The sequence below is a fragment of the Solea senegalensis genome, linkage group LG2 (genome assembly GCF_019176455.1).
Source record: "Solea senegalensis isolate Sse05_10M linkage group LG2, IFAPA_SoseM_1, whole genome shotgun sequence".
Taxonomy (NCBI): Eukaryota; Metazoa; Chordata; class Actinopteri; order Pleuronectiformes; family Soleidae; genus Solea; species Solea senegalensis.
The window spans coordinates 13,714,496-13,739,261 of NC_058022.1; the positions used below are offsets into that span (position 1 = coordinate 13,714,496).

The following is a 24,766-nucleotide window of genomic DNA, read 5'->3' on the forward strand; positions in this document are numbered from 1 at the left end:
CATTTGATGTGATAAGACTAAACATGACATGATAATACATCTTTGCCTGACCATTTCTGGTCGCACATGTCAGGACATACAGTGAACCCAAATGTTTTCAGTCTATGGCAAAAATAAAGGAGTTGGCTTCACTTTTTGGGGAACAAATATGCAATATGAAATGAATCATAACTTTGACTCAACAACACATCAGATAATGCATTTTGTAAAAGCATGAAGATGTGACCTATAAACACACAACCACGCTGCCCCAGGATGTCCATATAAGGAGTTGTGTATTGTTCACGTGGCAATTTCCCAAGATGCACTCAGGGTTAAAATAACTAAAACATGGACTTGTGTTTCACATTTTGCAAACGTGTATGTTTAGATGATCCTTAACATTTCCAACCATGACTTAAACTTCAAGCACATAGTCTATTTTCTTTTGTGTCCTGCAAGGTTCTTGTAGTATAATAATAACGAGAACTAAAATTAACACTAAAAAAACTTTCTTTAAGTGAAATAAAAACAAAAACTAGAGTTAAAAAAAAACAAAAAACTGAAACTGAATTGTGCGTTTATAAAACTATTGTAGTAAAATTGTGCATAGTTTTTCGTCTTTGTAAATTCATTTCATACATAATCCTTTTTGGGATTTTCATATGAAGTGTTTATTTTTTTTCTCTGTCTGCAATTTTGAAAGGTTGTATTTGAGACAATACTTTGACCTTGTTGCATCTTGCACCTGGCAAATACACCATACTACTACAAAAAATTAAAACTAACACGAAAACTAACTAAAACTAAGCATTTAAAAAAACAAAACAAAACAAAAAACCAATAAAAACCAGCAAATCCGCTCTAAAAACGAATTAAAACCAACTCATTTTAAAAATAAAATATCAAAACAAAATGAAAATTAAAGCTAATGAAAAATCACAAACTATTATAACCTTGGTGTCCTGTTATTAAGTTGTCCTCCTGGACACAAATGTGGCAAAAAGTCAGCGAATATAACAAAACATTTGTAAATATTTTCTTTCAGCTTCTCCCTTTAGGCTCTAAGAAAAGTGAACATCACGTGGTGCAGCCTGAGATTATTCCAGGCCATAATAATGAACTGGACAGATAATCCGAGCACCAGCATCTCACGGAGCGACACAAAAACAAAACCAAATATGATTTAACCTAATCTAAAAGTGAATGGACGGATCAGCACGGAGCTCAGACGCCACACAAGACAAACATTTCAAGTTAAAAGGTTGGTTTTTGTTTTATTCATTAAGAAATCATGTTGTGAAAAATAATGACAACTAACCATACTGTATATCGGACAAATGTTAACAACTTAAGTTTGCTTCAGAACATAATCCGTCTTCTCCTCGAGCTCCACGTGTGCTTTGTCTCACCGCCGCCGTCCCACACTTTAAAAAATATCACCCGTCTCTCTCCGTCTCTCTCACTGTCCACACATAACTCTGTTTGCTCACGGGAGAAGACGACATAAGCGCCAGATTCAGTCTTTGCATTATACTTTTCTGTCATCTTCTCCACCTATTAATAATTATAATTTACACAAAAATACCTGTACATACTTACAGCAGGCTGGAGCCTGTAACTGAAGAGATGTAGAAAAAAGAAAAAAGAAAAAAGAAAGAATCAAAACACAGTGAAGTGAATGTTTACAACATAACAATGAGAAGGGGATGTCACAACACGAGGCTCGTGAGACTGTCATTCTGCATCAAACCTTATAACTACTGCAACGCCTTTCGCTATAAAAACATGGAAGTCCACCGACGAGAGGGACAAGACGTTATTAAAAATATTTGTGTGTGTCTAACGGCTGATGTCAGGATCACGTGTATTCGTCGATGAAACAAGAGCGTTACATTTAGCACACGAACCTCCTTCTGCATATTCCTCCCCCTGTCCAGCCGCTGATAGACTTCACAAAACTGAGTTAAGCAGGAGCTGAGACACGGAGAGGCATCTGAAAAGACATTTAAGGCTTGGTTCTTATCATCTGGCAACGCTGCTTACTGTAAGCAACTATTATATTCCTCTCTTTATTTATCGTGGCCTTGAAAGGTTGGTACTTTACCGTGTGTCTGCGGCCAACTTTCACATCGCTCCTATTGCATTTTGGTCAGAAGAAAAACAAGAACAGTATCGCACACAAGGAAATGTTATTTTGAAGCATTTTTGTTTTTGTTACTACAAACTAAAGCACTGCTGCTGCTGGAGTGAGCAACAAAGAACACTAATTATTGCCCCCTTTTTCCCGCGCCCCAACACCACTGCTTTGTGCTTCTGCACTGACGCCATAAGATGATCTGGAACACAAAAAGGTCACTGTTAATATTAGGATGTGGCCACAAGTGACACATGTCGTGACTGTGGTGCTGGTGAAACATCTGACAGCTTAGATAGAAACAAGGTTTGGTTACTGACATTAGTCCTGTTCTATGGCACAAGTGTATGGCAAACAAAGTCAACAGTTGTTGTTTTCTTTTGAGACTGATTTAAGTAAAATAAGTTAATGGCACAGTGTACAATTTTTACGACAGCGTATTAGGGCCAAACTGACCAGAAGAATAAACAGTTGAATCTTTCGGGAATAAAGTCGTGATATTACCAGAAAAAAGTCATAATATTAAAAAAGTCATAATTTTCCGAAAATAAAGTCATAATTTTTTGAGAATTAAGTCGCAATTTTCCGTGAATAAAGTTGGATTACGAGAATAAAGTAGTGATATTAAGAGAATAAAGTCATAATTTTAGCAGAAGAGTCATAATATTTGGAGATTCTTTCTTTTTTATCATTATCTAATGTAATATTATTATTATTATTATTATTATTATTATTATTATTAATAAACAGCAACAGAACACAGACGTAACCAGCGTTATCCTTGCAGTCGACCACTACCAGACATTTCCTCCTAAATATAAAGAGGTGCTGATGTAATAAAAAATAGTAAGTACTTCTTTATTTGTGAAGCCCCAATCAATATGTCACTTCACAATAAATGCTCCGTGTTCCTCATCTGGACACAGGTTTGCAGCTGATCATATGAGATTGTGCTTGAAAAATAATAATAATAATAATAATGATAATACTACATTTATTCTTATAATATTACGACATTATTCTCGAAAGATTACGACTTTATTCTTGAAAGATTACGACTTTATTCTCATAATATTATGTCTTTATTCTCGAAAGATTAAAAAAAAGAATTCTTCAGTTTGACCCTAACACTCCGTCGTACAATTTAAATCTTAACAACCTGGTTAATTTCCGTCAGATGTTCTGGATTTAACACAAACCAAACTCACTTCAACAAAAACCCGAATGCCCTTTAAAACACTATTAGTTGAGAGAGGGAGGAAAAAAAAAAGAACCAGAGAAACAAGTAGTGTCACTTTTTTTTTTTATCCTTTGTCTCCGTGTTTCTTTCATACTGTATTCTCCTCAGTGAGTCAGCCACAGGAGGGCAGCGTGCTCTCTCTCCACAGAAACCATTCAGATGTGGGGGCCCCCGGACGACCGTTACAAGCGCCATATTTGTTTCCGCCCCTGCGGTCTCTGTCGCGTGAGGAGCCACAGGTAGGTGTCGCTCTCCAGCAGCCGGACCCTCACATGTTATAAGCCACATATATGGGGTCCAGCTGGTCGGCGAGGAATCCGTCTCTGAGGTGCATGCGTTGCTTCTCCCCTCTGGAGTTTATGGGAATGACGCCGGGGTCCACCACCACCACCACCCCCACGATGAGGTAGTGCTCCTCCAGGACGACATTGGTGACCAGGGCCACCAGGTCCAGAGCTTCCTGCTCAGATCCTTCCAGCTCCACCACCACCACGAGGAGGTTAGTCCACGTGAACACCGCACTGACGGGAGGTAACAAAAACAGGGAGGGGCGACGGAAATGTCATGAGAATTAAGAATTGATGTTGTTAATCAATACTGTGCTTAACAAATGTATTAGACCACCTGTCATAAAAACAAGAAAACCTGTTCTTGTTATTTATTTATTTATTTATTTATTTATTTATTTATTTAACAAACTGGGTTCACTTTTTTATACCCAAAAAACTAATGTTTCTGTCCAGGAATGCGAGTAAATGACTATAATTTGACATCTTAATCAAGAAATAATAATGTGCTGTACTAACGGTGCATTTTAAAATTCATGGATAAGAATAATAATTATATTCTAGCATTAAAAATATGATTTTGGCTACAGAGCTCCTACATACTGGTGTATTAACCATGATAATTATTGCGGCTGTGACTTTGGGTGGTGGTCTAATCACTTTGAATGGAAGCGCCGCATATCAATTACAACAATAATGAACAAATAAAAGGGAAACCGTAATTAAGTAGTGAAATATAACTGATATAACTCACCACTCTGCTATGCTCTTATGAGACCGGATAACGGACGTCTCGATGTCAATCGGGTGATACCTCATCCCCCTCAGCTCCAGGGTCTCATCAAGAGAACCGACCACATAGAGGGCATCATGGCGCTCTAACACACACACACACACACACACACACACACAGTCAGAGATTTGTCAATTTATATTTAATCAGCCAAAGGAAAAAAACTATTTTGGTAATACTAGAATGACAAGATAGAGCTAAACACTCAGTAATTCACTGCGACAGCTTCTGATAATGAATTTCTCCGTCTACAGCTTTAATATCAGACTCAAAACTACTAGGAACTTTGCCCGAACAAAATGTAGGCTGTTAATGTTGCAGACATTTAAATAGGTTAATTAGAGGGTTTCAGTGTGATTTTATGCTATATTCTGTACATTTTAGTTTCATGGATGTAACTTAATGAGTAAGACTTAATGAACAGGTGCAGTTATAGACATCTGAGCACTTTTAATGGTGTAAGTAGGTAAATATAGTTTCCTTTCAATATTAGGTTTATTTACAACATTTTTGGGGGGTTGTTGATGGTTGTTGATTGTTGATTATTTTGTTTTTTGAAGTAACTGGACGTGCGACGCAGCAGCAGGAACAGGGACGCGGGAGTGGGATAATGTGATCTGTGAATCAGTGGATTGCTGCGTCCAAGTGCCGCCTTTTTGAATTGGTTTGAGTTTTAAGTTACACAAAGACATCTTTCAAATAGGGAGGTAAAAAAAAAAAACAGAAAAGAAAAAAAGCCAGAGCTCGACCCGAGTCCGAGGTAATGATGTAGTAATCGGCCCCTCGGGCCTTGGGCTCCAGCGTGGGGCTCTACAACAAGCACCTGCTGGGTTCACATGTGACCCCTTTCAGTGCGGTACAGCTACTGTCCGCCTCACCTTGTGCCTTTCAACAGCCGTTTTATGTCCGATCAGCAGGACTAAATATATCACACATGTTCATTTAAGATAATAGCCAGACTGTGGACAGTGTATAATAAACGTACCTGCAAACATTATATTGGCGACATACAGAGACAGGCACGCATGCATCAACCCAGTGTGTGAGGGAGAGTACATCTGCCTCCCCTGGCCGCACAAAACACTGCCAAATCTCATCTGTCATGACTCATGTTTGAACAACCGATTAAAGAGACCAAGGAGGAGTGGTGATGCTCACCTCCGCTGGCATCAGTGAGCTCAGTGCGCCGCAGGAAGCCCAGGTAGCCCGTCCTCGCCCACACAGTCTGAGTGTCACCGAAGCTGAGTTTGGTGCTGAAGTGGTCGGCGTGCAGGGCCTCCTCGCCGTAAACCGTGTAGTAGCCTGTGGCATTGTGAGGACTGCTCACCCAGACCTAAGTGGAGAAATGTTGTGGTTTGAGTGCAGACAAATGCAAGAAGCACGAGGAGCGTTTCAGTCAAGTCGAGTTCTAGATGTTCTCTTTCATTTGCTAAGTCTGTTTCCATTGCATTTACCTTTTATTGATACACCAAATTGTCCACCTTTCCCTCAAGGAATACACATTTTTAAAGACATTTTAGAAATTGTCTGTGTTTCTGTTCCGGTGTTTTTATGTGTAAATCCAAACTGCACATAAAACCAGGCTGATGGAAACACAGCTTATGTCTTCATGCCTAGTTGCAGGGAGTTGCTGCCTTGCATTGTGTAATTAAACCTTTGCATTAATGACTAATGGAGGAGATGCACCTGTAAAAAAAATGGCCAGTAAGTAAATGTAAAAGGCAAATTTTCCCAGATTTTGTGCTGACTTACTTCTCCTAGATGGGAGTCTCCCAAGGGTCCTTTGGTCTCCGTGTTTGCGATGATCACTTTAACTCCTGGTAGGATCTGCAACAGCAGAGAGAGCAGTTTAAGAGAAGAGCAAACCTTCTGCAGCATTGAAGGAGAAGTGGCAACTTCATCCTCCTGCAACAACTGTCAAGTCACATTAGAATGCAGAGGAAGACGTGTGTGACACAAGAGCTTCAGTAATGTTTTCAAACTCATACAAGAACAATTTGAGCCATTTATTGACAAAAACATGCACTTCTTGTGGACATAATGTGGATTGTGGCAGTTTTCCCATAGGATTTCACTGTAGCCATTGCTGCCTGTGTCCTCTGGACCAGTTCTTATAGGTTTTTGTCAGTACTACACACTTTCACGACTACATTACTAAACATAGAAAAAGGTGAAAAGTGACAGAATTCCCCTTTAGGTCACAGACACACATTTATATGACACTGTACCTTTCCAGACTCCATTAATGGTAAGCTGTGTGGTGACCCTCGCTCCACCAGGCGAACTCTGACAAGACACAAACAAGAGGACTAAATGACTTACTTTATATCGACACTACATTTTTTTAAGGCTCGGTTTATTTTTATTTTCATTCAAACAAAACAGTTTATGCAACAGTGGACTCAAAAGAAATGTCAGACCTTTGGTTGTCTTGTTGGATATACACTTAAAATGAACTAACTAAATCAATAAAATTAAACTTAAAAGCACACTACATGTATATGTTAACAACTCAACTTTAAGTAAAAAAAAGAAAAAAAAAGAAGAAGACAGGTGGGGTTTCTCCGGGTTCTCCGGTTTCCTCCCACAGTCCAAAAACATGCAGATTTGGGGATTGGGTTAATTTGGTTATCTAAATTGACGTAGGAGTGAGAATGTGAGTGGTGTGACTCCGCCTATTGCCCTATGTCAGCTGAGATTGGCACAGTGTCCCCCCCCACCCTCATGTGGAGGATAAAGCGGTAGAAAATGGATGGATGGACGGATGGATGGGAGGCACCATCGCACGTGGTGTTAGTGTTGCAGTAGAGTTACTCACCTGTCATGACGAAGAGCTCTCATGTCCACATAAACAGTGGTGGGGTCAGGGCCGGCTGTGCCCTGGTGAGAAAACAAACACGACATGAGTCAGTGATGTAACTCCGACACTCTGGCATTAGTAGATGCTGCATGTTTTCAAGTGGAGGGGGGGTGCTTATGACACAACTGTTGACAAAGCGGGGGTGGGGGTGGGGAGGCAGCCAGAAGCCAACCAGCTACACTACAATAGTTGGAGCCTTGGCAAAACTCAACCATGTAGCCACAGACACTGTAATGACCTGCAGATTTGTATTCACTCGCTGTAATGCTCCTTCAGCTATTATTTATTTATTTATTTCCTTCAAATTATGTATCTTCCATAACAAAAATGGCCCAGGAATATCAGAAAAGTTCAAACCTGAGCTTCATTTGTTTCGATTAAATATCCATTACACTGAGACATGGCAAAACTCTAATTGGCCCATTTCTCAAGCACCGATTCGGGTCGACAGATATCGATTCTCCCTGCTTTAGGATTTTTGTCATCATTAATGCTGTAAACCTACTCACAACAAATGTCATGTTGTGTTTTTTCTTTTCTTTTTATTGCTCCTTTGCCTGTGTATAGCAGAGCATAAGCCAGTAATGAGTCGCTGTATGCGGGCACATCAAGCCAAGCTGAGGTTTCAGCAGCAGAGGATGTTTTGGAAAACGTCTCTAAAACTCTATCTAAAGATTAGTCTTTGCCACAACACAGAAATCTGGCAGTCTGGTCAATCACTACTGCCAACAACACAATGACAAGACTGTGTGTAGTATTCTCTAATGAGTTTGATTCCAGCGTGACAAATGTTTGAAGGGGGGAAACAGTAGGAGAAGTAAACTGCTGTATTTAATTATTTATTTATTTATTTTTCAACTTTACAGCACTGCTCATGATGCTAGCTCATGGTAGAATGTACTGCAATAGCATGAGGCTTAAGCTGGTCTGGGAAGGAATAAAATGTCACTGATATTACGGTTAAGCATGTTCAAACATCATGCAAGACACACACACACACACACACACGCACGCACACACACACTAACACACACGGTAGCGCAATGAGCAAATGGCCACTCTCTTCCCACAGTACCTGCTCAGCCAGTTTCCCTAACCTGTTGGGCTGACAGGACAGGGCAGGAAAAATAAACAAAGATATATATATATATAGATAGATATATATACACACACACAACACGCATATTTATATACATAAAGACTCGCATGACACACGGCACACACTCACATACATTAAAGTCCCCAGGGACTGGAGACACGAGAGACGGTCAGAGAAGGAAAAAGAAGAAGGTGAGCAGTAAAACTGTGGATCATTCTCTGTGCATTCTTCAAAACTCCAAAGACCACACCAAATTATAATATTAGTTTTATAATATTATGTTTAATTTCTTAACTGATTTAAATAAACCTGAGTTGACAAAATGGCATCAAATGTGAATTTGTTGCACAATTCTGTGTTTTTCACAAATTTCTTGGTTATTTCATGTGTATGTGAACTTATTGGTTTAATAATCATGGACAGCGGACCTCTCCGCCCGCCCTCCCTACTCCTCCTCTCCTCTCGTCTCTCTCTCCTCCTCCTTCATCTCTACAACAGCTACTCACCTGCAGACATATCGCCACATTCACCCTGCACCCAAAGGTGGTGCTGACGGCTCGTGGTGAAAGCCCCAAGTCTTTGAAGATCTTTGAGAAGGACTGAGTAAGTGCTATGCGGGGCCGCTCCTCTGCTACCACCATGCACGTGCGCACACAGGACAGGTTCACATTTCGCAACTGGAGATAACAAAAAAAAAAAGAAAAAAAAAAAAAGAAAGATGAGTTCATCAAAACTAAGGTAATAGGCAATTTTGAAAACAAGTAGAGTCATCAACAAGCCGTACTCATTAAACCACATTAAGCACAGAATTAAAGTGTTTTGTTTCAATAATCACAGGACTGCAGCAACACATCCACAGGAGAAAGACGTAATTAAAGTAACATTTAAATGTTGTGCTTCCCCCGTGAAACCATTATTCAGGACACACACTTACCCGCAGCGCTTCTGTTTGTGAACCCAGGCCCTTGGTGCACATCTCCATGACTGAATAGGAGCAGAAAGTGACTCGCACTTTGTACTGACTGACTGCGGCGAGCCAGAGAGATGCGTTACTCTCCAGCTCCAGAGGGGGAACCAGGATCGACTGATGCCCCGAGTACACGCTAAAACAGAAACAGAACATATCACAAGCAAGGAAAAAAAAAAAAGAAGAAGAAGTTTGTATCAGCCTCTGACAAGTCAAACAGTATTATGTTTGGATTTGAAATCATTCACTCGTTTCAGTGCTGCTGTTTACCTGCAGAGGCACCACAAAGCAAAGCCGAGGCCGCAGTAGGGGTCAAGACAGATGGCAATCTGCCGGGAAGGGTAGAGCTCACACTGCAGCTTGATGGAGCGACACAAGGCACTGGTGGCAGCGTGAGACATCTACAAGAGATGATATTGTAGGAACAGATAAGACAAACGGGCTGTGCGTCAACACTGAGTCAATGAATGAAATGAAATTCAAAAACATTTCTTTGTTTCCTGCCCCCGCCCACCCCTGTGCTGCCAGTGTATACACACAAACGCTCCCTCAGTCAGGCCTGATAGTTTTGCTTGACGGAGCATATTTTACTGTAGATGACAGATGCAGAATAAATAACATTTCTGTTCACAATGACCTACAAGGGAACAGAGGGTGAATAATATTATCAACAATAAAAATCACCAAAAAGTATGCATATGCACATTTCCTTCGACATACTTTGACTCCTGCTAGGATGCCTGTTGTCGACACACTGAAGTCCAGGTAAGCTAACATCTCTGGGGTTGGGGGCTTGTACATCTGTGGACTCTTCTTTCTGGGGAGGTCATCTGGAAAGTGCAGTCAAAAAAAACATGAAGAACAAAAACAAAAAGAGTCTAAAATAGTTCAAATTTAAGAAGATTAAACATGTTAAAAAGAAGGACAAGGAATCTAAATCAATAAAAAGACTGAAAACAAAAGTTAAACTAAAAGGTAAACAAATATTTAAGTTGATTATTGGTTGGCAAATTTGAAATTTGTTTTAATATAAAAAAATAAGTTAAATAGAAAAATAGGAATCCATTCATCTTTATACACAGCAAGAGAGCATGAACTGAAGACCTTAGTGTGTTTGCATGTGTGGGTGTGTATATTTCACCTGTGTCCAGCACCATGGGCCAGCTCTTGATGTCCACAGCAGCAGCAGCCTCTTTGGATTTCAGCAGCTTCATTATTGCTTGGGTGGTCAGGATGCACACCGACTTACTGACCTTTAACAAACAGATACTGCATTATTACGACATATACAGCGTATTACATGGTCTAGTTCGTGCAGTAGCTGTAGTGCGAGGAATAAAAATAGCTTTCTGATGTAGGCCAGTGAGCTCTGTTACCTCAACAATCATCTTAACAGTGGGCAGGGTGGTGGCCAGGTTCTGTGGGTGTGGGGGTCTGACTGTGACTGGCACACAGCCAGCGTACAGGCAGCCATAGAAGGTGGCAATAAGGTCAATACCTGCAGAAAAATGTTTACTTTTAAAGCGGCAAAGTAAAAAAAAAAGAACAATCACCTCCAGGAATAACATTAGCAAAGGTGCGGGATCAGCAATATCTTCATAACAATGGAAAAGCAGAAGATCTACACACCTTAAAACTCGTCCACTGACGTTTCTAGCACAAAAAGCTCTGCTTTAAATCTTCCCCTAATTTCACACTATATTTAAAAGGGGCAACAGACAGCTTCTGTGTCCCTAGTGGTTCCTGGTTGCTCACTGTCATAAAGATGCAGCAGTAGCTAAATGCAGTTCTGAACACAGGTACTTTTCCTCAGAGCCGGTGTTGCATGTCACTGAAACACTCCTGTGTGGATATCGGGTGAATAATATTCTCATGCAGTTCCTTTGTCTCGTGAATCGATGTTTGTCTGAGACAACCCGTCCCAGTGAGCAAAAGAATAACATACTTTAGATTTCAGGACAAACACAGATGGTGTTGTTTTTCTATCGCCATTACAATTAATGCAATTACTTTTAATGTCATAATGAATGGTTTATATGGAAAAGTTGTTTATTTCCACTTAAATAATTTAAGTAAAATGATGTGCATTTTACTTAAATTATTAAATGGCTACAGCTCTCCACTGTAGCACATCCTGTATGTACAGGAACTATAGGAGAGAGAGAGCGACAAATACACAGTTGTAAACCAAATCAAACCAGCAAAATCTGACACACCAAGACAGTGAGGCAACTTCCAAACAGGAACCGCTAAGAAAGAGGAAGAGGCAGTGTTCTTGTTTGGTCACTGTCGTGCAACATGGACAAGTGGTACACAGAGTTTCATCAGAGAAGATGTGGTGTTGTGCCATAATAAGCACTCTTGAGTTCGGGCGTTACAACAAAAACATTGTGACTGCAATGAAGACAAACAACTGAGAAAATGGTCAGTCAAGTAAAACCTGTAATAATATGTGTTCTAAAATAGCAAGTAGCACAGCAGCTAAAGCACCTCTTACCTGGCGGGTAGACGAGTGCAACATGGTCTCCAGTGTTTAGGCGTCCCATCAAAGCTACAGCCACCCGCTCTGCTCGCTTGTGCAGCTGCAGACAGGAAGCTGTGCTAGCCACCGTGCCCTGAAGAACATAAATGTAACAATTAAAAAACACAAGTGCTAATGACAGACAGGCCTTTTCAGGGATATTTTTTTTAATCAAGATACTTTTAAATGTATAACTTTAAAGACAATGATGCATATTGAAAAGACAATCAATATTATAAAGACAAGCCAACAAACTGGAGTTACAGCTTTTTCATTAATTAATAATATACCTATTTCTAGGGTTAAAATGCTTATCTGGAAAACTGGTTTTCATCTCAGGGCTGCGCATGTTGACATTGCTAAGTTGAAGTACCTTAGCATTGAGAACAAGGAAGAGAGGATGGTCTGGAGTCGCCTGAGCTCTCCACTGTAGCACATCCTGTATGTACAGGAACTATAGGAGAGGGACAAAAACACACTTGTAATTATCAAGAATCACCCAGACAGTGAGGCAACTTCCAAACAGGAACCGCTAATAAAGAGGAAGAGGCAACGTTCTTGTTCCTCACGGTTCTTGTTTGGTCACTGACATAAAGATGCACAAGTGGTACACAGAGTTTCATCAGAGAAGATGTGGTGTTGTGTCATAATAAGCACTTTCACACTTGAGTGAAAAACAGTAAATAGCAAATGGGTGCTGTTATATGTGCATTGTTTGCAGAATAATGTTGTTCATTTGTACCATAAATCAAGTCCTGGTGACCAAAAGGATCACAGTGAAGCATGACTTGAAAGGGACAAATTTATTTACTGAATGTGCAATGAGTTTTAACATTTTAATGAAAAGTTTTCCGATTTAATGTGATGGCGTAGAGTTGATGGTATATGGTGACACATGGTGTATTGTTGTAAATAAATAAGCAGGTATGACCTGTTTAGAGTGAAGCTGACATGTAATGCATGATATAGAAGGAATCTGATTTACACAATACCTGCATTAATTTAGACTGATGTTGCCATCAACTGTATGTGTTTCAGATTCCAGATTCTTATGGATTCTTACCTGTGTCTGCAGTGTATGTGTGGAGGTGGTCATGAGTGGGTGAAATGAGGATGATCATCTACCTTACGTGCCTGGTCATTGTCCTCTAGTTGTGCCACATCTCTCCCACATGCTTGTGCTATCCTCTTGCCTGCCACCAGGTTCCCCACAATCATAGAAGCAGGACCAACTTCTGTTAAGAATAACCAAACAACCAGAGTCCATCAAAGACATTACAAACACCTTTCACCAACATTAAAATGAGCCGAGAAATCAGTCTTGTTTTTAACATTTTCCATGCCAGGACGTGTGATAGTTGACCTGGTTGTTTTTGTCTTGGCTTTGGCAGGTTGGTGACACAAGTGTGAGGGCACATAAGGACGTTGCAGGGGTGCAAGGCACCCTCCAGGAAACGCTGTTTGGTCTCAGATATATGGATGCCACCCAGTGGAGCCTTTGGAAGCGTGTTGGCAGGGACCAAAGCCAGACAGTACACCCCAACCTGGTGGATGCTGTCTATGGCCTGGAAGCAGACAGGTGACACAAACAGAAATGGAGAAAAACAGGGGATCACAAAGATGTAAATCTGTTAAAAGAAAACAAGTTAAAAGAAAATGATATTCTAGCAACAGGACTTCGAAAAAGTCCCTAACATCTCTAATAACAATGTGTCATCAATAAAGGCAGCACACTGGTTGCCTTCATTCATTGTTTGTTTTAAAATGATCTCAGGGATGTTTCTGTGAGATGATTTTCATTTTGAACATAACACCATTGTTAAACCTGTGTAAGAGTATGACGCAAATGTACCTGATTTGAACTCGCTCAAAAGAAAACACACAGACCACAAGCACAGTCTATTAAATAGATGAGAGACAGACAGAGTTCAGCCAGTACCTGGAGGACACGGCTCATCCACTGGAAGCTGTCTTCCTCAGAAGCATCCGGCCTCTGCTCTGCCACAACAACAATCCTCTCGTCACGCAGCACAGACACAGAAAACACTGCTATTCTGAAACACACCCAGCGTGATATGACAGCGTTACAACCAGACATTATTCTTTCAGTCAAGCTGCTCACTTGCCAATGTTCTTTACCATCTCAGTCGAGACAACAGTGCAACTAACTAGAATGATGTATGAAGAGGTGTACTTTTTGATGTCTTTTACCTTCCCCTGTACACAAACTTCATGGGTTCCACTGCCAGAGCTGTGGCAACAACGTCATCAGCGTTGTGTCTCCGCCCACTGACCACCATCAGACCGTCCATCTTCCCCACAACAAACACAAGGCTGTCCTGAGGATAAACACAATGTAAATATGGTTAGATGTGTATATTTATGTCACCAATTTGATGGATGCTTTCATGTGATATACTAGGAAGATACACAGGAAAATTAAGTTCCGAAATATAGTTTATTGAAGGTCAATCAACCACGACGTCAATGAGCTGTCATGTTTTTCAAGGGGTACAACATCTCCTCTCAGCATTAGAATAAAACAAACTTCTAATTTGCCAACCAATAATGAACTAATAATTTGTTTTCACTTCACTTTATGTGTTCTGCATTAGTTTGCAACAGATCCTATTTTAGGTTGGCAGTTTGAAATTAAAAGCATAGACTATTTATAAAAACAGTTCTAGTGTTTTCTATTTAAAAAGTGAAGCCCCGGAAGTAGGACAGACGTAGCGCACACACAGCCAGCATGGGGCTAATCCACTGGTTGCAAAGAGAAAATTAGACTTACTGGTCCAATGAAGCCCAGCAGTGAGGTCCTGGTGAAGGATCGGTCACTTATGGGAACCCCAGACAATGTCACTGGGATGGTCTATGGGAACATGAAATACACATGCATGGATTTACATGTACAGTCATCTAAACAGATCAACGGCATATGTCGTAAAACTGGAAAAAACTGGTTCGGAAATAACAGCAATGAAAGACTCACCTCAAAAATGTTCTTGGTCATGCCTGGGAGGCCATAGTAAGCTACACCAGTGGTACCGGAGCTTATGCAGATTTCTCCAACCTCATCTGTCTGACAGAGATACGGTGTCCCCTCCACCCGCACCACACAAACAAGAGCTGGAGAGACACAACAATACATTTAACATCAGAAGAATGACATATGATTTAAAGCAGAGTAGTCGTCTAAATTGTTGTATATATTCATATTATTTTAAATGCTTTATTCTTCTTGGTTCTTCAGTCATCTCCCAACATATACTGTAGTTCTTCATTTTTGTCAGAGCACAGTATGTAGCGTGGAATCATGGGAAATATTGTTTGACACACACAACACACTGATGTTTAATTGGGAGTTTTCCCCAGAGGTTATGGCCGTCATACAGTGGTACACAAATGTACACATTTGCTGTGTGCTTTTAGGTAGACATGAGGGGTACAGCAGGTCATGCAGCTTGTACTGCAGAGACGTAGGAGAGTCTAGTGTGTGTACGCTGTAAATGTTGTTGCCTGTTGTAGGTCACATTAAATTAAATAAAGATTTGTGTAAAGTCTCCCTTACAATAGCAGAGACGGATAAAGTGGATGACATTAGTTTTGTCATTTTTAGATATTTTAATGCAGATGTGATATTATATCTTAAATTAGGGGACTGCTAAAAATGTCATTAAGCCATCATTTAATTTCTCCCCATAACACATATAGATTTAATAATACTGAGCAGTAGAAATTCTTCAAAATTCTACTAAATCTGATCTTTTTTTCCCTATGCTATAAAAAGATTTCTGCACGTAATAATTTTTACTCATTAATGGCAGCAAATTGTTAATATATGGTACAGAGTGTTCTGTACCTCCAGGCATGACCTGTCCCACATCCTGCACTGTAAGGACAGAGAGTTTCTCCTCTGTGTCCACACGGATTACACTGTGGCTCAGCCCACCCATGGACAGCACAGCCTTCCCTGGAGGAGGAACGCCCATTTCTGGAGGTCTACGGAATACACAATAATTAATTACACACATATCCACATTCATTTCAATAAATAATACATTTCTTTAATAAAAAAGCAATTTATACACTGTCTTTGTGACAGCAGTAAAAAGAGACACATCTGTTGAGAATCTGTGGTATCAGATTTTGTAGCTTTATTACATCATTTCTAGACTCATATATATCTGAAAATAAAAGGCATTGCTCAGCCTCCCTCCATATCTGAGCCCTGTGATCAGCAGAAAGCACTAAAATCCAGTATTCCTCTTTTTTGATAACAAAGCACAAGAAGTCTCCATCCTTTCCCTGCAGGATCCAGCTGATGTTGCAGGCGCAGTGTGATATAACAGCACAGTAATGCAAAGCGATATCAGGTTACTTTGTTCTGATGAAATGCAGTAACGGCAGCTCACCTGCGGATGGCGACAGTCATGGCTTCAGAGGTACTGGCACATGGGCAGATCACCTCAGGTCGAAGCCCACGTGCCTGGAACACATTGAGGAAAGCATCGCAGGAGGATATCGACCCTGTGGTGACAATCAGACACAAACGCACACACAGTTACAAGCAATAATACAAGCAATAAGGTTTTTTATTAAATGGCAATCTGCAGGTGAACTCACATGGGTTAGCGCCGTCGGCTACAATCAGCATGCGCAATGAGCTCAGGCTGATGTCTCTCTGGTCTCTCTGGGCAAGCAGAGACCAGTGCATGTCTCTTGATTTCACAACTGCTACCTGCGCTGTATCAGGGACATAAAAACAAAGAGACAAGCTGACAATGGAATCATCAAGACAGCCAATCGTAGATGAGAGATGACAAACTCTGACAGCAAATAGAGGCACTTTACTCAGCTACCAACAGGTGACTCAGCTGTGTTGAATTTTTTTTCAGTACTGCAGACTGCCTGTCCTCGATCTCCATGGTGATAATATAAAAATGAGCTAAAATTCTATGAGTCCAACATACTATTGCTTGCATCCACCTGTGTCTAATGTACAGCGAGAATCAAAACAGCAATTTGAAAAAGACTCTCTGCAAACTATTCTTGGAAAGGCTTAGAGAGTGACTTGATTTATTTTGTTGTTAATGATGTTATTATTCTGACTCTGTTTAGTTTGCATAAGCATAAATGATGTGACATCATTTGGATGCTATGTCCTTCATCTGAAAATGGGCTCTGTCAAGCAATACTATCAACAATACAGACAGTGCAGGATGGGTCGGAGGCAAGATTGATTTATTCCCACTTTGTCTGACTTGACATAAATCAGTTCCTGTGTGCAGTGTCGAATGTCACCGGGCGACACAAAATCTAAATCCAGCTATACTGAGACATACAGAGAGAGTCGTGTGGAGCTGACAGGCTTAGTCGGCATTGTGTGAACTCTTTTAATGAAATGGACTTTTGTATATACATAAAAGTTAAACACTACACTTTTAAAACATGAACAGAATTTTGACCATCGCAATCAAATAATCTACCAATAAATTTTCCTTCAGGTACAAGGGACAATACATTACACTATAAAAGATATAATTCTCCATAATATTAAAAACATTATTGTGTACTGAATGCTTTTTTAAAAAGTTGAGATGGTAATGGTGAAAAATAATTTAATAATGCTAAATTGAGTTTTACCTTTGTAAGTGTGAACCTTCTGTATCCAGGAGAGTGGGTTGACTTTCATCAGGGAGTAAGGGATGCTGATCACATGCATCCTGTTCATGACGCTCTGCCATAAAAACGTACAAACATAGGATTTGAGACGAGATGTTTCAGTCCACCAAGATTTCATTGGTTTTAATGCACTTACATAGAGGTAAATTGGAGGAAAGTAAACTGAGTATATCTCTATTTCTAATTACTTAACCATTACCAATTAGTTTCACCAAAACTCACAGCAAGAACACCATGCCATAAACCTGCTTCCCTCTTGAAGTCCAGGACATTGGTTATGGTCTCAGCTGAAAATCAAAAAACAAATTTTGTCAAGGTTAGAGGGGTAAAAAGGGTTTAAGCGTTTATCTTACAATTTTGGTGATAGCAGCAGACTAGTTTCAGACACAGACCTGGAGTTTTCTCTCGGGACTGCTGGTGCAATATGAATTTATTTGGAGCATAACTGAGGCAATGCTGACCAAAGTCTGATCTAAACAGCCTTGTGTGTGTATCAAACTAAACAGTAATCAAACTCTGTTTTATGAACAACACCATGTACACAACTATGAATAAGAAAAAACAATGTGCATTATCACCAAAATGATTCTACATTTCTTCCTATTTCACCCCCTTGAACATTTGCTAACCTCACATGCACAGTGTGTAATGAATAAATGATGGAGAAAGCACAAGGCACAACAAAGTGTGTGTACTTCAAAAATAAATGCAGAGTGTCCTCTCACCTTCAGTGTAGCCGCAGGCCTGTGTGAGGGCGTGACAGTGAGCCAGCATGGCTGAGTGCGACACTGTGATCCCCATGGTGCTTCCTTCTTTGCTGGTTTTATACTGGGCACAGTAAACACACAAAAACATGTTAAATAACACAAGAAACACACAAAAAACATGTTAAATAAAGACATGGATCTTATGGGGGGGAAAAAATAAGAATAATAAGGAAAAAGCAATAATTAGAAAGGCTTACAATATTAGAAATTTGGTTTATTGGAAACATCAATAGCACTACTCTTACCTCTATGTAGGCGATGTCATTACTGGCTTCACGCATTGGAGGATGCCAATCTTTCGGAGGCTTCACAACATGTTTTCCATCTGTCACAAACCACAGCAACCGCGGCCAGCCTGCAGGGACAAGGGACATGAAACCAATTCAAACCAAGAGACAAAGATGGTTCAAAATAAAAATAAAACAGGCCGCAAGAAGACTGTACCTTTGAAAGTGGCTACCTCCCCAGTTTGTGCTTTGGGCAGGCCCTTCTGACAAGCATCAGTGGTCAGTGCCAATGTGACGCCACAGCTGCCCAACAAAAAGCCAATCTGTTGACTTCCAGCATCCTGGGGGACCAAGGAGATTTCAAAAATTTATTAAGAGCAATACATTTGAACATGAAAGCTTAGAGAAATGACGCTGTGAGGGAATCTGGGACGGAGAGGACGAAGGCATTTCATATCAAAGCAACAAAAGGTAGTTGAGAAGGCAGAATGACAGCCAGTCACAATTAAAAACCTACTGCTGAGCATCAAAGTCCGGCTGTAGCAGGAATCTGACACTCACATTAGATTGGATGTGTATTAGCATAGAACTAAGCTCATACTAGGCAAATCAGACTTTGCATATACAGTAGCTATGGGAGGACATGGAAGGAAACAAAGAGAGAAAGACAGCAAGAAAGAAAGAAAGAAAGAAAGAAAGAAAAGGGAGGGAAATAGTGTTTGCCTCCAGAGAACAGCTGGTGTGTGATCTTATATTCACATCATATTACCAAACTCAAATCTCTTTAATTACAGCTCAGTGTCTCAGTGAGTTTGCTCATAAAGGACAAGCAAAAGCCCTTAATATTCAGCCTGTGTATGCAACATGGATGAGTCTGTCAAGTTAAAGCTGATGGATGTGCTAAAAAAGTGCAATATACATGAACACCACATTGCAATTAGAACATTTAAAAGATCATGCTGCCTCAGTTATAGTTGTGAAACAAATGTCCCTTTGTTTTCTTTTTCACGACAATCCGATTATCAAGAACACACCACTGAGGTTCACATACTGGAGCACCAGAACTTTCACAATCTGTTGTCCAGCAGGGGTCACTACTGCCTCTCCCTTGTGTTGTTGATGATTAGCACTAAAATGTCCCAGGGGACACTTATTTGTTTTGGCCTTTACCTTTCTGGTCAGTGGCACCTCAATGGGCACAGGTACCAGCTCTGCCAGAAGACAGCCGTAGAAGGCCACCATGAACATCACCGGATCGTTGTTAGGGAAAACAAGTGCAACCTACAGGTTATCACAGAAAAGATGTCAAGTTTTAAAAAAAGATACAGATAAACAAAGCATTCGGATGCTATTTTTGTATTAGACGGATCAAAAAGCGTGAAAAATACAGCACTGACAAAAAGGACAATAACAGATATAAACACTTCATCAAATATTGTAAATGCTGGACATTAACTTTTCTCTTTTTTCTACTTTGCTCTTCTTTCATTTTCAACAGCACCTTATGAAAACAGCTTAGCGTCATGACTTACTCTGTCTCCAGGCATTAGCAAAGGTTCATTTCTGGTGCTCAGCTTGTTGAGAAGAGTGTACGCCAGTTTCTGACAGCGGGTCCAGAGTTTACCTACAGGTATGAGTATTAAGTGTCAAGCATCTCTTTTGAATGAACAATCCCTGACCCTGAGATCAACATTCAAAACAAAAATGACTATGTGGTTTATTCTGAATCGACACCTACCATAGGTGAGTGTGTAGACAGGCTTGCCAGCATTGTCAAGTGCTGTCAGGCAGGGACTCTTGGGCTGCGTCATACCCCACCGCTGTAAGGCTGCTGGCAACGAGGGAGGCCAATTGGTGACCACACCAAGAGGCTCTCCTTCAAGGGGACTCATCAGCTGGCCCTCTGGTTTTGGCTGGTTGGGATCTGGCTGCTGCACTAAATATATGAGGAAGAGAGTGGGAAAATTCTGTGGACATTTTGTGCAACAAAGTAAAATAAGCTCTTTGTCTTAGTCCAAGCTTTAGAAAAAAAAGTGAGTCCCCTAGAGTCTATTTTTGGTTGAGTGATTTACATAGCAATGGTAAATCTTTGCATCATACAAATCTTAAAGGGAGGCAGGGTAATGAGGGAAGTGTGGGACTGAAACACAATGAGATGGAAGAGATGGAAGAGGAAAGGCTAGAGGATTAATGGGTGAGCTGTTCTTATCAGTCTCCGTTTCCTAAGATACCAATGTCTGACAAACTTGGAGCTACGGCTTATTAAAAGGCACAGGTTTCTCTCTTCCTTTACACCCTCATATTGCTCTTTGATTTATTTTCTATCTCCCATCTCTTTGTCACTATTCTCTCCTCAAACTCTCGGATAAGTGGAAATTCAGATGTGTCTGACTAAAATGGCAAGATGGATACATCCCGCCAAATAGAACACCTCCATTAGGAGAACATTGTGTTTGACCTGCTGCCATTTTAGCTTTGTGTGTTTTTGCTGTTCACAACAAGCAGAATACCACTGAGACTTGCCATGCCACAGTTCCAGGGCGAGAGTCAGGGAGGCTCACCTGCTGGTGTATTACTATTCTAGCAGTTTTTTTTTGTTTTCATTTTCAGTGTTTATTCAGCCTGGCAGAGTACCACCCAAAATCCATGATGAGCTGGTAGAAAGAGAGGAAATACTTGGGTAGGGCTGGTCGAATGTGAGTCTGTGTGTGTTTCTGCACCCACTATTCCCTGACCACTCCCTTGACACACCTGGTGGTCTCAGCTCTGACAAGAGACAAAATAACAACCACTGATCTAAAAGCGTACTTTGCCTGTTGATTTGGGAGGTGTGGTGAGGTCAGTGCAACATTTTTTTTATCTCAGCAGCAACAGGAATGTGATGAATGGCAAATTCAGAAATGGAAAAACTAGAAACTCACTGCACTGAAAGCCATGGCATTTTGTCAACTGATGCCCTTCAGTATACACCAAATAAAGGCTATAATGTTTTTTGTGATTTATTGATTTGATTTTCAAGACCGCTTACCATCCAAGAGCTCCTCAAAGTCATCCAAAAAGAACTCTCGCAGAGGCGGTCGCTTTGGTCTCTTCAGAGTGTTGAGCAGCTGCTGAATTTTAGAGGAGACGCGGCTGTTGACTGGAACACCTGCACAATGATAGTGGAGGGGGGAGAAAATAATAAAAAAAAAAGGTTGGGGGAAATGAAAATTACAACACCAATGGAAGATGGGAAATACAGACATGGAAAAGAACAATACGGGATGGAAATAATGAACGGAGCAAGTTGGAAAGGAGAAAGTGTAGACATAGACAGAAAGATTGAGAGAATGACGGGGTAAGGTGAAAAAATTGATGAGGGGAGGACAGATTGCGGAAAGAGAAAAGGTCAGTGTGGTGTTCTAATGAGACAGAGGACGGCAAGCTGTCACTTACACAAGACAAGAAAACACTAGACAAGGTCCTCTTTAGCTACCTGGAAGTCAAAGGTTATAGGAAAGCTCTAGAATCCATGAAATACAAATAAAAAGAGGAGCAGCGCCGCCTGTTGCCTGGCAAACAAGATGCCAGGCAGCCCTCTTAAGTGTAGGAGGCTAAAACAAACTGTCAAGTCAATGATTTATGTCATGTGACATGCATGTATGTTTGTAACCAATAATTAATAAGCATTTTAGCTTGTTGTAAAATGAACTCAGTTAAAAAGCATAAATTGCAAGATAAAGACATCTGTAAAGATACAATTACTGTAGCTGCAGTAAAGACAGAAAAAATGAGAACAACAGACTTGAAATGAAAGAGGGGAGGAGGTGCCCAGCTACATTTCCCTCATATTTCAGACAGGGGCACATGTGTACTATAATAATCACTGGACATCCTTTCCTACATATGATTTCATTCTTAGTTTGGGGGGGTGGGGGGGTGGCTTGTGTCAGACATTCCAGACAGCCACAGGAGACGAAGGCCACAGCTGCATGAGGCTCGCCTGATATATCTCAGTGTAATAAGGCTGGTTCAGACAGACTGTGCCTACTCGAGCTGGGACAGATGTACGGAGAGTAGACATGTGAGGGTCAGTCCAGCACTTGATGGGCTAATTAGAAAGCTCCAGACACGCATGACAACATTCACCCACTCAAGGGCTTTAATCATTAACATCACAGCAAACCAGCAACGGTCTGACATAATGACTTGAATTAATGTTTTCACGATTCCATAATTTTCACCTTCAGCAGTCAATCTATGTTACAACGCTGAATCCAATCCAATGCCACACCAAGTCCTCTCAACAACAGTATGTGCATATTAAGTAACAAGAGCTTTCTTTTAATCTGTATTTTCTTCAATTTAAATACAGTAAATCCTATGAAAGACTAATCATAATCAGACTAACATCATAAGGTTCTTTTTCTCTGCATTGTTTGGAACTATTTTCAGCTGTTAATACACTTGTGACAACTAGAGTACTTACTGCAGCCGAATATGAATGTTGGATTGAGTCTACACTGCAGTGCCAATTCATTTCAAGGAAAGAACAGAAAAACCCAATCCAATAGCATGACTTTTCTAACAGTGGTGTGATGAAAACGTTTCTGTGTCAGTTCATCCTCAAGCTGAGCACAAGCGAATAACTGAGATCTTGAAACACTGGAAAACATTTTTACATATTGCATGAATCACACAAGTGATGCATGGAAATGTGCAGACTTAGCTGAGATCTGGATGGTGTTACATCAGCAACTCACACTGCGACTGTGTTCTTTGTTTGACAATTTTGTGAATATTATTCAGACAATTATATAACACTTGATAGAGGAGGTGGAATTGAATGGAAAATGTGTCACAATGTCATTTTCCAGAGTAAATAAGTGAAAATTGTGAAAATGCCTATAAAAGATGTCAAGGACATGCTTTAACTTGTATTCATGCAACCTCAGTGGTCTGTCAAAAGGAAACCCATCTTTGCCACAATAGAATAAGACATATCAGGGATTTACTCCGTAAAAACTTGAAAGAGGGGTTAGTTGATTGCTGTTTTTTACTGGCATTTGTTGACAGAATGAACAACACAACACATCAGTTGGCAGTATATCCCACACATACCACAAATACACAAATTGTCAGTATCTGAAGTGAGACCACACTCACTGCTGTGTTGCATATTTTCTACAACCAACCATGCGTCATTGTTAAATCAGCAGCAGCGGTAATGCAATGAAAGACACCACCGTGCAACTACAAGACTGACAGGCTGGTGTCAGCAGGAAACATAAACTGACACGTGTCAGTGTGAGTGAGCAAACATCTATAAACATGCTAATTATTCACAAGTGAAAATGAATAGCTACACCTGTGTGCTTCAATGTGATCGACGTGGAGCAGTTAGCTGAAGAGCCTATGGAGGGCAAAACCTTTGCAACAGACTCAGCTACACAAAAAAACGCACACATACAAGCAAAGTATAAATCCAATCCTGATTTTCTTTTTTCTTTTAAACATGGTTCGAAGAAGTGCTACACCTGACAGTACAGGCGGAGGCAGAAACACAGAAATGCACAAACACAAATGCGCGCGCACACACACACACACAGCAGAGTGCACATGTAGCAGACTGCCATAAAGTCAGAGGAACGGTTATAAATACCATCCGTTAAACTGAGGGATCCTTCACTCCACTCACAGCCTGGAGAAGAGACACATCAGGATGTCAATGAAACTGCCTGAACTTTCTACCTGCAGCCAGACATAGAGAGTGGACTCCATAGACTGTTGTTGTTGTTGTTGTTGTTGTTGTTGTGCCCCATACAATTATTTTTTTCAGTAACCCCTTTTTTTAATAACAACTTGTGTCACCGTTATGTGTAGGTCAACTTATTTATTGGTGGCAAAACCCCAGACGAAGAAAACATTCTAAATGACCAAGGACGGATGGCAGGAAGGTGATAACTGAAGCAATGGATATTATTTCAGAAGAACATCTTATCTCTGATGTTGAATGAATGCAGATGGTCAAGTAACAGAAATACTTTGGTACTTCTTTGTATGGATTGATTGAACCTCCATTGATAGCAAACTGCTGCAGTTATAGTAAAATGGAGGAGTTATCTCATTTCAAATATTACTAATATTAACCAAAGCAGCTATTCTGGAAACTTTAGGCAGTGGTGGGTATTTATTTACAAGATAAAACAGTATTTAGGTTGACTA

General features: G+C 40.5%; 1 protein-coding gene across 6 annotated transcripts in view; it reads right to left on the bottom strand.

The window, feature by feature from the left end:
• Positions 1-1,531: 1,531 nt before the first annotated feature.
• Positions 1,532-24,766, bottom strand: part of dip2a (disco-interacting protein 2 homolog A) — a 75,476-nt gene continuing 52,241 nt past the window's right edge. For 2 of the 6 annotated variants that reach the window (XM_044015343.1, XM_044015356.1), the window contains 32 exons: positions 21,591-21,710; positions 20,301-20,498; positions 20,095-20,186; positions 19,733-19,843; positions 18,780-18,903; positions 18,581-18,690; positions 18,294-18,396; positions 17,791-17,855; positions 17,530-17,623; positions 16,510-16,629; positions 16,299-16,413; positions 15,746-15,885; positions 14,876-15,012; positions 14,675-14,755; positions 14,095-14,222; positions 13,823-13,937; positions 13,247-13,448; positions 13,009-13,118; positions 12,257-12,337; positions 11,860-11,977; positions 10,739-10,860; positions 10,504-10,615; positions 10,083-10,192; positions 9,633-9,763; positions 9,330-9,498; positions 8,902-9,072; positions 7,255-7,316; positions 6,665-6,722; positions 6,189-6,263; positions 5,595-5,769; positions 4,398-4,521; positions 1,532-3,877 (listed from right to left, as the gene is read on the bottom strand). In XM_044015343.1, coding sequence (XP_043871278.1) covers positions 3,625-3,877; positions 4,398-4,521; positions 5,595-5,769; positions 6,189-6,263; positions 6,665-6,722; positions 7,255-7,316; positions 8,902-9,072; positions 9,330-9,498; positions 9,633-9,763; positions 10,083-10,192; positions 10,504-10,615; positions 10,739-10,860; positions 11,860-11,977; positions 12,257-12,337; positions 13,009-13,118; positions 13,247-13,448; positions 13,823-13,937; positions 14,095-14,222; positions 14,675-14,755; positions 14,876-15,012; positions 15,746-15,885; positions 16,299-16,413; positions 16,510-16,629; positions 17,530-17,623; positions 17,791-17,855; positions 18,294-18,396; positions 18,581-18,690; positions 18,780-18,903; positions 19,733-19,843; positions 20,095-20,186; positions 20,301-20,498; positions 21,591-21,710 — 3,926 coding nt within the window. In that variant the 3' untranslated portion in view covers positions 1,532-3,624. Of the gene's footprint in view, positions 3,878-4,397; positions 4,522-5,594; positions 5,770-6,188; positions 6,264-6,664; positions 6,723-7,254; positions 7,317-8,901; positions 9,073-9,329; positions 9,499-9,632; positions 9,764-10,082; positions 10,193-10,503; positions 10,616-10,738; positions 10,861-11,859; positions 11,978-12,256; positions 12,338-13,008; positions 13,119-13,246; positions 13,449-13,822; positions 13,938-14,090; positions 14,223-14,674; positions 14,756-14,875; positions 15,013-15,745; positions 15,886-16,298; positions 16,414-16,509; positions 16,630-17,529; positions 17,624-17,790; positions 17,856-18,293; positions 18,397-18,580; positions 18,691-18,779; positions 18,904-19,732; positions 19,844-20,094; positions 20,187-20,300; positions 20,499-21,590; positions 21,711-24,203; positions 24,243-24,766 lie in introns of those variants that run through there. The other 4 variants (XM_044015338.1, XM_044015330.1, XM_044015349.1 and 1 more) reach the window with 4 other exon arrangements.